Source organism: Colossoma macropomum, unplaced genomic scaffold (genome assembly GCF_904425465.1).
Source record: "Colossoma macropomum unplaced genomic scaffold, Colossoma_macropomum, whole genome shotgun sequence".
NCBI lineage: Eukaryota > Metazoa > Chordata > Actinopteri > Characiformes > Serrasalmidae > Colossoma > Colossoma macropomum.
In genome coordinates this window covers 35,763,012-35,776,525 of record NW_023494789.1, presented here as the reverse complement: position 1 = coordinate 35,776,525, position 13,514 = coordinate 35,763,012, and the positions used below count along the sequence as shown (strand labels likewise).

Sequence of the window (13,514 nt, the reverse complement as noted above, 5' to 3'; positions counted from 1 at the left end):
TTGTTGGACCACAGGAGACTTTTCCAATTAAGTCCATCATAAATGAGCTCCGGCCCAGAGAAGGCAGCAGTGTTTCTGCATCCTCCTTATATATAGTTTCTTCTCTTGCATGGTAGAGTTTTAACTTGAATTTGTGGACGCAGCAACAAACCGTGTTGACAGACAGTGGTTTTGGAAAGGTGCCTGAGCCCATGCAGTGATTTCCTTTTTTCATGTCTTGCCATCTGAGGGCCCGAAAATCTCGGCCAGCCAGTATTGGGTTTCGGGTACCTTGGGTACCTTGTCTCTTGCATACAGATATTTCTTGAGATTCTCTGAATTTTTTAATGATATCATGTACCATAGATGATGAAATCTCCAAGTTCTTTGCTAATTTATGTTGATAAGGAAGGAGAAGAATAGAATAAAAGACAAGCAAGCATTTTTTGCCCAAATATTAAAGGCCATCATATCTGATGTACTAGCATTGTGACACAGGTCTATTCTCCAGTGTAGTTAGCCTGTGTTCATCCAAAATCCTAAGTATATGTGCTAATTAACATGGATTGATAAATTCATTGAGTCTTGAATCCACTATTGGCCATTTCTGAACTAATTCAAAGCATAATTGCTGCTACATATTGGCTGCTACATTGTTATAATGTCTGCTAATTTTGCTAGGGCTCTTGTTATTACTGTTTTTCAAGAAGAAAATATTGATTTTAGAAGTACAATAGTACAAATAATTCTTTTAAGTATTTGGCCTTCTCTCATCACAACCTCAAAAATAAACAAAGCTGTCGATAAACAAAAAGACCTCATTAGGCAAGTAATTTTGGTTCTGCTAGTGGTATGTGTATCCTGACAGACCTCTCTTTATTACAGTGATAACAATGTCATCTGTGAAAAAAGGTGCAGGGTTGTGACACTGTGCACAGAACAGCCATTGTGAGCCTGGAACTATAATTGACAGTTACTTACACAGCGAAAGACAAATGAAGGTCATGGTACGCCATTATGATGTTGCCGTTCATAAAAGCACATTGTGTAAAGACATAATGCTTCACACATGCAATATCAAGGCCCATGTCATAATGAGAATTCTCAAAATGATCTATCTAGGCGCTACCCATCCTCACCTTTTCAGTAGTGGCCACCTAATTAAACCACACACGCTTGCAAAGTGCTTCTCAAGTGTAGCATTAACTCCAGCTCCTCAAAAGGGCTTTGCAGATTTAGATTCACGGCACGTTTTTGAAAAGACTTACATTGTAATCACCTTTTCTAATTGCCAACAGTGCATGCTGGCCTGAACCCCTGAGACTTCTCTCTGACCCACACAGTATACTTAATGTCCTATTATCGCTAATGAACTTTCTCTTCCCGGCTGAAGGGAGCTAGAGCTAGTCCCTCTCTGCTGGAGAGGATTGTTAACTTACTACACTTTGACATTCAATCTCTTAGGGACGGCACTGCCAACAAAGGGAAGACGTCTATCGGGGGTCTTTCATTTATTGTGTTAAACCACAGAACACTTGAATTAAAAAAAAACATGGCCCTTTGAGGTAATGAGAAAGAGCAAAAGTTTTAGGGAAAACATTTATACGGTCTCTCTTTCAGTCATTGGAGCTCTTTTCAATCAAGCATTGGTTGTATGGGCTAGTCATCAGAGACGGATTATAATCAGGGTGTATTAAACGCACTTTTATCAGACGGTCTATTATCTAATGTCACTGTCTGATTTAGGTGTACTGACTATGAATAATCATTAACCACTGCAAATTAAATCAGGTCTATTAATATGTATATATACAGTCACATACGAAGTTTGAATACATCTGGTTAAATTACACGTTTAGTTATACAAGTCATTAGCTGCACAAGTCTTCAACCATAAGGGTCCTTTGTTGTCATATTTTGCACTTATATTCGTACTTCTATTGTAGCCTGGCATTGTTGTCTGACCTTTCATAAGAGCAATAAGCCAGTTAATTTATCACTTATTTGATCATGGGTAAGAGGGTTTTACTAAAATCACTGTAAAGCACAGCCTCTCATTATTAGGTGCTTTAGTAAGCCCTTAGTGATCTGAATTCTGTTCTGAATGTGTGTGCATGCAGAAACTATCACATGCATCCAAAATGCATCCAAAAAACACCACATGATGGTAGATAGAAAGCAAAACAGCTCACAGAAATCTCCAGTTCCACTTGCTGGCACATTTTAGTATGTTGAATGTGGACATTTATGCACCCCAGCTTCTCTGGTGTGCATTTATCTTCTGGGAATGAGCAAGAGGGAAACCATACAGATCTTGCCCTCAGTTTAATACTCGCAGGTGAGCATTTCTTTTTGAGGGTGCACCAATACATACACTCTATGTCCAGAAGTTTGTAGATTTCTGCTCATTATCAGAGTTTCTTGAGTAATCAAGGTATTACTAGGGAGTTTGTTCCCCCTTTGATGCAGCAACAGCCTCTCTCTTCTCTTCTGGGAAGGCTTTACTCTAGATGTTGAAACACTCCTGTGAAAGTTTGATTGCATTCTGCCAGAAAAGCAGTAGTAAGGTCATGTACTGATGTTGGATGATTGGTTCTGGGTCACAAACAGTGCTCTAACTCGTTTGATGGTGATCTATCACTCCAGAAAACGCAGCTTAGCTCCTCCACATTTCAATGCTGGTGGGCTTCATACCATAGATATATATGGAGAACTGGATTGACGATGATGTCACAATATACACAGCAAAGTGAAGCCACTTAGTCACCATACTGGTACTCGCAAAGTACATTTTACTTATGGGCAAAATGTAGGCATGTTCTCACTATATGCAGACATAATGAAAATGCTGAGGTGTACTGCATTTTCCTGTAAAATACACAATTTATGGGCTGTGGCCATAATTGTGTAAATATGTGTGTAAATATCTGTGTTAGAGTTTACTTTATCACTAATATAAACTAATCTAAGGATAACTGATCCAATATTTCATGGGACTAAATGTAGCTATTTGAATACATAGATATTGAAACTCATTATCCACATAGCTTACTGTAGGTATCTGAAAAAGGCATGTTTAGATTGGTATGAAAAATGAAAGAAATTATGCATTATCTTGAGTTTCAGCAGATAGCCAAGCTGATAACATTGACAGTAAGCATTTGATTTGAAATATTTTCAGAAAATTTCACTGCAAACAAACTGCATGTATGTCTACAATAACTAATGTATGTATGCTTTATACCCCTACCCCTCTAGCTGACACTTGGTGTTGCGCATGAGAACCTTAGGCTACAGAACATCCCATTCTGTTGGCAGTTCTTTTTCACTGAGATCATTCAAGCTGTGTGTTTGCATTTGAATACCTCTGTTAGGAGTGAGTGTACCTTAAAGTAGCTCAATTCACTAATTAGAAGGGGTGTCTGGATACTTTTGGACATGCACCTTGGATCACATAAGTTTGGTACTGCAAACAGGAGGACTTCTTAAGACCAAGTTGAAAGGTTTCAACAGGTTCCTGTGTGCCCTTACCACTTCACTCAAGGTGAAATATGTTAAGTTCACATATACTCCCATAGATATACTAAAGCATGGCATGTTGTTTGAAATAGATCAACCCACTGCACCCCCACACACTTTCTGGGAACCAGCTGTATTCATCATCTTGGTCTCGGTGGTGTCTTTGGCTCCCCGCTCTATGGGTGTCTTTTCTCTTTAATATGAGGGCACACAGACCCCACAGGCTGCCATATAGCTGGATTTGAATTATGATCTTGCTGCGGCATTGCTCCCCATCTACTAATGATGTTGTTTGTGTGCCAGCGGGAAAGCCACAGAGCACCCCCCCTCCATCGCACACACACTTACACACTAATAGCTAATGCTGTTTTTTTTTCTTTTTCTCCTGCTTTCTCAGAGAATTGGAGAAAAAATATGCTAAATTAGAATTGTTTCAATGCTTCACTTCCATTTAGGCATATTTTAAGGATTCATTAAAGCATAATGTTGCAATTACCAAATGTTGCACAAAAAGAGGCCTGCATACGTTCATCTGCAGCTTTTGGCAAGCATCGTCGCATTCATCGCAGTCTGCAGTATCATGATTATGCACTTATTTGCATATGCTCATTAAAATGAACGCAGGGAAAGAATATGAGCTTCGGTATGAAAAATGAACAATGAAACATTATGTGTGGTAATTAGATCTCTATTATTGATCTGCTTTGTACCATTAAGTCAAAGGGAGTTTCCTGAAGGAGAAACAAGCAGTTAATGTTCTCAGGCTGAGCACTGCGATCTGTTGCCTTAGGTCAAATTTTAGGCTTTGGCCCTGTGTTTCAACAAAAACCCACAAGAAACATTTCATATGTTTGAGTCTGTTGGTGCTGTTTTATTTAAGATACCCATCTAAATGTGTTTACAAAATACATTTGAAAATGTATGAAAGTAGCCAAAATACTTACCCAATGCACTGTTTAGACACCTTTTGAAATTAATTTGTATTCCAGTATCTTACTTTTAATTATTAGCCAATGAACCTTTAGCACAGCAAAAGCGAGTGTTGTAGGTAGGGCTGGGCGGTAAAACGATAATGATAATTATCGCGATATAACTTTTCCTCGATAGAGCGATACAACATGTTCGATAAATGTTCGATATAATACACCATTCTCACACTTCCACGTTCAGCGAAAGCCTTGGTTGCGTTTTCTACTGCAAGGAAAGCGACACTACTCAGCTGTTGCCAGGAGAGGGCGCACTTCCGAGTTTTTCGACATGATTAGAGAGGGAGGGGGCCACGAGTAAGATGAGTCTTTAGCAACGGCTGAAACGCGGAGTTATACATTCCCTGTTTGAGTGGAGCGACCGGCGATCTGTTCTCCTGTGACCGAGTGTGAATGACGAGATCAGTGGTGTAACTGTACTGTCCTACAGTGAACTCACCTCTTTCTGTACATCCTAACCAGCTTTAGCAGCGTTAAATCACAATCACAATCCTCACGCAGCGCTGTTGCAGCTCTCGGACGGTCATAATTTAGTATTAGTGCATTCCCAAGCAACGAAAGTGAAAGAAAGAAGTGGGTTCATGTGAGTTACAGCCCTGATTTATACGAAAGTAAACTGAGGAAGCTGAGGCATTGGAGAGCGGGAGAGCGCTATCTTTCCAGGCTAGCTGTTTTTAGCAGCTGGCTAACTTGAAGCAGCGCACAGTCACTCACACAGCACGGAGAATTGATGATACTGTAGATCAAACACGACACAAAAGCACTGCTTTCAGTTTAAACGTACCTAAAAGGACGACTCCGTTTGTCTGGTGTTGATATTTTGCGGTTCACCCCTTAAACTACTACGATAGTATAGAGAAATCCAGTCGTCGCTAGCTGGTGTTTGAATACTGTGATGTCATTTGTAGTGGGGTAGCCGAGCGCTCGGCACCAGCTAAAAATAATCTGTTTTCTTTCTTAAATTATGACTATTACAAAATAGCCGTGCTTTTCCAGCTGTTAAAAACAGCTCACCAGACACTTTCTCCCACTCTCCCATGACAGATTTGTGAAATGTTCCACTGTTTGGCTAATGTTTGTTGTGTTCAGACCATAAAGGATAGTTTAAAACAGCAGTTAACCACCCAGGAGCAAAAATCAGCCTTCAAACTTAAAAAAAAAAATGATTTGACATTTATCGCGATATGTATCGATATCGAACGATATGAATTTTGTTTATCGTGATAACATTTCTGGCCATATCGTCCAGCTCTAGTTGTAGGTATTGATACTCTGTGAAAATGCAGTTGTGATTTGATTCCTTGTTTATTTGAAATACATACAAAACTATATACAATTAAAAAATATAATAACAAATACAAATAAATGCCTTTTTAAAATATGTTTAGCAAATACATTTTCTTACATTACAAAAATATATTTGATAAATACATTTGGAATATAATTTTTTCCATATGGGTAGAAGTTCTCCTATTCAAATGTTTAAACAGCTTTTAGGTACATAATTTTGCAAATATAGCTATTTGACCCCTTTTTTGATCCACAGTAGTATAAATTTTATTCAGTTGATTCCTTTTTTCAATCATTTCAAGAACACACCTTTAAGACTTGTGATTATCTAACCTTTACTTGCTACATGTTTTCCGAGCTACTGTAAATCTATATTTCTGTATTTTAAGAGACCTTCATGTAGGAATGGAAAATATGACAGTATTTCTGAGTCTGTCATGAGTGTATATAGTATTTCCACATAGCAGTGGATAAACTAGTATACCGGTCCTGATTCTTCCTCAGCTATGAGTTTCGTCATAACCATTATAGCGGTATGCCACAAATGCACACAGATAATGAATGCCATGGACAAGCAGTGCAAACCATGCTAATGTTGGCCTCTTTTAAAGAGCCTCTGAGTGGCTGAGTCAGGAATGTTTCAGTCATGCTTAAAGTAAAGATAAACACAGTAGTCCCACGATCAGCTCCCACTGTCTAGACCGTTCCATCTGAAGTAGTCCACTTTGTTTTCAAAGGAGTAAAGGATTGGCCAGTCTTTTGGGGTTAGCCTTAGCCTAACATGGACACCACACTAATAAGGCCTGGCTGAGAAGCCTCCTAAATCTGTCAGCTGCATCAGACAGCATTATAGTCTGCCTGCCTCATCTGCGCCGCAGGTCATAGACAATCTAGTACTGATAACATGAATGTTATATTTTCCAAATTCCAGAAGTGTCTGAAGGTCAGAAGCATGAGGATATAGGACACACGTATGCGACAAATAACTTGAGTAATTTGATTGAGCTAAAGCTGGCTTCTTATTCAGATTTACAGTTCCACCTTAAGCAGTTACATTCAGGTTTTGAAAAAAAAGCTGCCAAATAAAAAGCCATCTTGAGCCAAATTGAGATATGACTCAACATTTAGTACTGTTTTTGCCAGAAAGCAGTACTGACATAGGTGCACATGGTTCAGGTTAAAAGAGAAGGGGCATCCTCAAATAATAAGCCACTTAAGCATCTAAAATGTTTTTTTTATATGCCACAACTGTTAGAAATTGTAATTATACCATGCTACAAGTTTTTGGCCATACTGCCCACTACTACTTCCACATCACTTAACATTTGCATGGCACAAAAACAGAAGAGACAGATTTAGACTAATTACAGAGAGCCTGCACACAACAACAATTAATAGAGACTGCATAAAAAAGTAAGTGGTTGGATTTCAGCTCATTCTGCTTGTATCTTATTATTTTTTTAACTAATTGTTTGATTTGTCTTTTTTCCTACTTGAATAGTTTTGGAAAACATTGAATTAAAAAGACAAAATAACTCTACTCCAAGACTTTCATATCCTTATTTTAAATGTGGCACTACTGTTTTCCTGGTGCAGTCCAGCTTGGTCGCAAACCTCAGAAAAACTAAATATTAAATATATAATAAAAAGCTTTGCCTTCATTGTTTCAGAGCATGAATTACTATGACAGCCTGATTATAACGTTAATTCTCTTTACATTTCACTTTAAATTTCACTGGTTTCTTGAAAAAATTAGACTTAGTGTAAGTCAATCAACAAACTAACACCTCTGTTCTGCAGGTCAGGCCTGTATTTCAGACACTCCGACTCCCAGATCTCTGCAGTGCCAGTCTCCATCTGCTCTACTACCCCATCTGTGTGTGCAGGAGAACAGCATTAATGATATCAGTGATGCTGAGCCTCAGCTCAGTGTACGTGAAGCCGAAGAAGAGGATGGAGAGGAGCTCTTTACTTTTTCTTCACGCCCTCATTCAGCCAAAAGGGGTCAGCCTTTCAGTGACCCTTTTGTGGATTTGGACTCTGAACTTAAAGGTGATAGCCTGCAGCGTGAAGCAGAACGGAGGGAGGCACGCCTGGAGGATGACTTCATTGGAAGCGAGGGTGAAGAGGTACACAGCCACACACATTTTGAGATTCACCGTAAAAAAAGCAGAAAGCTAGGCCTGGGCACTGTGGTTTAAAGAGTCATATCTAAAATATATAAGTAGTTAACAGGGACAATACACATTAATCGACATCATAATCAACATAATTTTATGATGTAAATGCGCCAGCTGGCTTATTTTAACCTGCAATCCCTGGGCAGCTGATGTTTGTGTTAAAAATAAAAACAACTTTTTTATATAATATAAATTTTATAGGAACTAAAATACAGTAAAGGGATTCTAGGTAGTAAGGTCTGTTTTTCGCTAAATAAACTCAAATAAGAAAGGCATACAGTCATATTTCACTTATACCAGTTTCAGATATTCTTCATACTGCTGCTTGATATAGTGAAAGATTTTTTTTTAGGTACTAAGGGACAGATTTACTAATGTGCTGGGTTGTTGCAATCCCTGTTTTGGTGTTAAAAAGTGGCTGTCGCAGTTTATCAGACAAGTGCAACTGCCTTTTAGTGCCCATAATAAGACCAAAGCAGTTTGCCTTACTGAATATGCATTTATAGGAGTTTCCCTCTCAAAGCATAAATTACTGGGAGAAGTTTGTTATAATGAACCATCTATTTCAATTTACCAATGCTGATAGAAAGTATTGCACTGTTTATCACCTGTGAAAAGCTTGCCTTATTTCTGGTGTTAACATGGCTGGACACATTTATGGATGCCTGCCATGTCACATTATTTCCCAATTTGATGAGGTAAAATAAAACTAAAACCAAATCGTTTTATAAAAACAATGTTTTAAACTGTTTCCTGGTACTTCGGGTATATTTTACAACACTCATCAAAGTTAACAGTTTTCTGAAAGACATATTGAAAATATTTTGCCTGGGCGTTTTCTGCATTGCTAAAGGCTGTCGTTACTTTGCTATTTTGTGTACTCTGTGGCTTCTGCTGCAGAAATGTCCAAGCATCACTTGGATGCACTGCACGTAGCTAAGAGGTTATGCTCACCACAAGTTCATAATCATACAGTTCCCAAATAAACAGAATGCACTCCATGAAATGGGGGACGCACTCAGAAAGGAACTCAAGTTCAGCTCCTTCATCCAGCAGGAAATGAACATGTGTTTCAAAACAGAAAGTCAAAATGACTTATTGTTGATTTTCTTGAATTTCTCATCTGTTAAGTTGAACTAATGTCTTATTTTCTATAAATTATCACTTATGTTGAAATGTAAAATAATGATTAATAAATGCTTATTATAAATCTTAATAAATACTTTTTAGCCAAAGACAAAATCTTGAGAATATAAATTATTTTGACCTAATGAATTACAATTTGAACCAGAACCAGAGATAAATAAACATATGCATTCTTTCCACTATTAGCAGATAAAGATGCTCGGATAAACATTTTTCTCCTATCTAGTGGAAACGGGCATCCATACAAAAAGCAGTTCAACCAAACATGGGTTGATACTGTGCTGGCTATGTGTTAAAGACAAAGTTGCTTCTGTAATCATTTGCATGGAAGTTCTTAGTATTGGCCACCCCCACCGGCACAAAGTGTCAGTAGACTGTTGGTAATTAGTGCCTCTTTTAGTAAATCTGCCCCTAAATCTTTACCCTCCCCATCTCTCATTATATCAACATTTTTACTAGAGACTTTGTTGCGTCTTTAAAGAAATTGTCACGGTATGTCGCAAACATTCGATACATCACCCAGCCCTTCAGGGAGCAGCTAAATAAATCACACCTAAATAACACCTAAACACTTCTTCGTTGATTAAATAGCGAATAAACATATGATGCTACACTTAAGTCAAACTTTAAGCAAATCATGCATCATTGACTTGCAACCTTATTGGAGGATTCCCATGCTACTTACGATAGAGATTGGCCTTGTTGGTCAGCCCTGCATGCACTTCAACGCACACACATCAAATGCACTCACTGAGAGGCCCAGTTCAGGGCTCTGACAGCAATTAACACGTTTATTCCTACTTCTTGGGTCCAATTATACAATTTCAGAACCCTCAGTGTGTTGTTGAAGTAATTTGTATGTTTACTCTACTGGGATATCACTGTAAGTGGCTAATAAAGCTCGGAACAAACAGTATTATTAAAGAGTGATAATGAATTTGTAAAGCTGAATAAAATCATGGTCCCACCATGCTTACTGAGATCCCTATAGTGTATGACATCACTTGCTTAGAATAAAGATGGAGTTGAATGCAAGAAGGATATGGCAGCAGAAAGGTTTTCCTACTGATACCTTTTTATTTTCTTTTTAAACTGATAGATACACTATATGGCCAAAAGTATGTGGACACAACCTATTTATTGAGTTCAGGTGTTTCAGCCACACCTACTGCTTACAGGTGTATAAAATCAAGCACATAACCACGCAACCTCCATAGACAAACATTGGCAAAGGAATGGGTCATACTTAAAAGCTCAGTGACTTGGCAGCATCATAGGATGCCTCCTGTGCCACAAGTCAATAATAATATGCTTCCAACTTTGTGGCGACACTTTGAGGAAGATCCTTTCCTGTTCCAGCATGACTGTTCACCTGTGCACAAAGTGAGGTCCATAAGAACATGGTTTAACGTGTTTGATATGGAGGAACTACAGTGGCCTGCACCGAGCCCTGACCTCAACTGTACTGAACAATGAATTGGAACATCGTTTGTAAGACTGGCCTTCTCATCCAACATCAGCACCTGACCTCACAAATGCTCTTTTGACAGAATGGGCACAAATTTCCTCAGACACACTCCAAATTCTTTTGGAAAAGCCTCTGCAGAAGAGTGGAGTGCAAAGGGGAGGCAGCTCTTATTTAAGGCCATGGTTATGGGGTGTCCAACAAGCTCATATAGACATGGTGATCAGGTCTTCACATACATTTCGCCATATAGTGTAGGCTAGGGGTGGGGGGAAATCGATTCTTAAATGCACCGCCATACAGAAGTGGACGATTCTGAATCGATTCACAAATGTCAAAAATCGATTTTCTAAATTTTAATTTATAACGGAATGTTGACGGAACGCAAAAGGTGGAACTTGGAAGCGCGGAAGTGCAGCGCCCAGACACTCTGTGACGGCACATAACAAAAACACAACTGGATGAGCAAAAAAAAAGCTAGGTTAGATTAGGAGTTGACAACCCAAATGTTAGGGAGAGCCATTTTGTTCTTTGAACAAAAATCAAACCACCTTGAGAGCCAGAACATTTTATGTCTAGTATGTCTCAGTATGTGCTAATGTCCTAGTATAGGCTAAAAAATATAAATGAAACACAGACTTACTTTGCTCTGCTTTAAGCTTTAGCTATAGCCGCTTTCCTCCCAACTTTGACAGTTTCCTCAAAAGTCAAATGGTTTCTTGTAAAATATCTCTCAATGTTTGATTGTTCTACGAGGCTGAAGTCGCTTCTTATTCGCCAGTTTCTTGTTCGAATTTCCCCGTTCCACCTTAAATTCTGCCTGAGGCGCCAGAAATGTAAATTCGAAACAGAAGCTGACTTCATCCTCGCAACTTTTTAGTGTTTGACAGTCTCGTTGCAGATTTAACATACCAGGAAACCAACTGTGGTGCTTATAAATCCAAATAAGTCCATTCGTCTTCAGATGTTCGTCTTAAATCTTTTTCGTTGCCTTTTCGTTCGTTACTAGCTTGGTGAGATTGTCTGCATTTCTATGTGACCTGCAGTCTGCACGCCAGGGGAAAAAGGACCTGGATAAGAGCCATACTATATGCAAGTTGTGTCACATTAAACTAAAATATTTTGGAAACCACAAGCATGAGAAGCTATATTAGCATATTAGCAAAGCTTCCACCCAACTCGGAAGCGAACTACAAACTCTATCACAACTTTTATTGCCAAAGATTTGCGTCCATACTCAGTCGTTGAGAACCAAGGCTTTGCGCTATGTAGCACACTTTGGAGTCGAGATACAGCGTCCCATCTTGAAGATATTTTACTGACACAGCGATTTCTAGTTCACTTGCCACATGACTTCCAGTTGTTTTATTATTAAAAGATAGTGGAAGTAAATTCATTATGGATCATTGCAAATACTTTGCTTTAAAAGTACCAAGTCCTCACATAGTGAGAAAAAGAAATCCTGTATAAAAAAAATGCATCGAGATGCATTGATAATCGTTTTATAATCTCATTTCAGCCCTCTGAATCATAATCAAATCGTGAGGTGCCTGAAGATTCCCACCCCAGTGTCAATAATAATGTCAATTGTGCTGCCGTCCCCAGTTCTTCAAACAGTAATATATAGTTCAAACATGTAAAGTAGAACAGACACTGTTTATAATTTCATGATTGACTTGAGAACACTATGATGAAATGATCCAAGCTAACTGAATAAGAGTTAAACAAAGACAAATAAGTGAAGTTCTGTGTGAACCTCTTCATACAGTAACTGATGGAGTATGGATTTTGAAAAGTCGACAATGAAAAGGCTGTTAAACCGACTATGAAAGTTGTTTCTTTTCCAAGAATTTATAAAGGCCTATAAATCCTTCATGCTCAAGAAACAGACATTCGGAAAGCATTGCTGAGCTCAGTTCAACGCATGTCTTTAGTCTGGTCATTCCTACATAGAAACAGGCCTGTATGAACAATACAAGTGTATCCTTTATGTCCCTCAATTTCCTGACAAGGACACACAGCTCAGCTCCCCAGGGACTCGTGATTCAATTAAGCCCATGAAGAAAAACATCAGTTCAGTTCATTTCTTGCGAGACTGTATTCAGCTCTATTGCTGTCTCCTCAATTTGGTACTCTTTGAGAAGCGCATCATTCACTTCTTCTCGCAGTCTATTTTCTCTCCCCTTGGGAAATCAGTCTCATCTCCAGCATACATATGTTCTGCTGCACTTAATTAGTGCTTTTTGATTGATGTCACTGACAGTTTGATTGGTTCGTTCTTTCCCCTTTCAGGCCTGCCTTCCCTCCCTCATATTGCTAAACTCTCAGTTTGGCATATTTGTTATATTTCTTCTGAGTCTTTAGTCAAAAATGTGTCTTTTTTTTTTCTTTGTTCATGACCACAGGGAGATGGGAGGGAATTTAATGATCTCCTTGGGATCTTTTTAGAAGTTGATGTTTATGTCGCGTTTCTCAGAGATGACTCTTGCTAATGCTCTTGGCTGATGTCGTTTCTGCTTGCATTCGGAATGATAATATTTGCTTAATAAGATGCCTGATAGCCTTGTCCATAAGAGAAAGAGCCTAAGCACTGACAGATGTTCTAGACGAAATGCTTTAAAACGTGTTCCAGGCTTTTAACCAATGCGTAAGTCCAGGCAAAACAAATTTGCTTTGTGCAGGTGATCAGTCTGCTTTAAAGGGCACATCAGCAACATAATATGCATTTTTGTAGGCATTTCAGAGGCATAATGTTATGCATTTTTGTTTACTGAATGTCACCAGCTGGGCTTTCAAATAGCTAAAACAGTAATTATGGACAGTGTATGGAATAGGCAGGAGGCGGACGGTTTGGTGCAGATTGCCAGGTTGAAATGGCCCTGGCCTTTAAGTGCGGATGTCATCATTAGTGTGAAGCAGCGCTTGCTGTTTAAGGCCATTAGTTTAGAT

General features: G+C 38.7%; 1 protein-coding gene across 1 annotated transcript in view; it reads left to right on the top strand.

The window, feature by feature from the left end:
• cfap20dc (CFAP20 domain containing) overlaps positions 1-13,514 on the top strand; it is a 38,255-nt gene that overhangs the window by 9,834 nt on the left and 14,907 nt on the right. Inside the window, exon 12 of the mRNA XM_036571150.1 lies at positions 7,575-7,903. Within this exon, the coding sequence (XP_036427043.1) occupies positions 7,575-7,903 (329 nt within the window). The remainder of the gene's footprint in view (positions 1-7,574; positions 7,904-13,514) is intronic.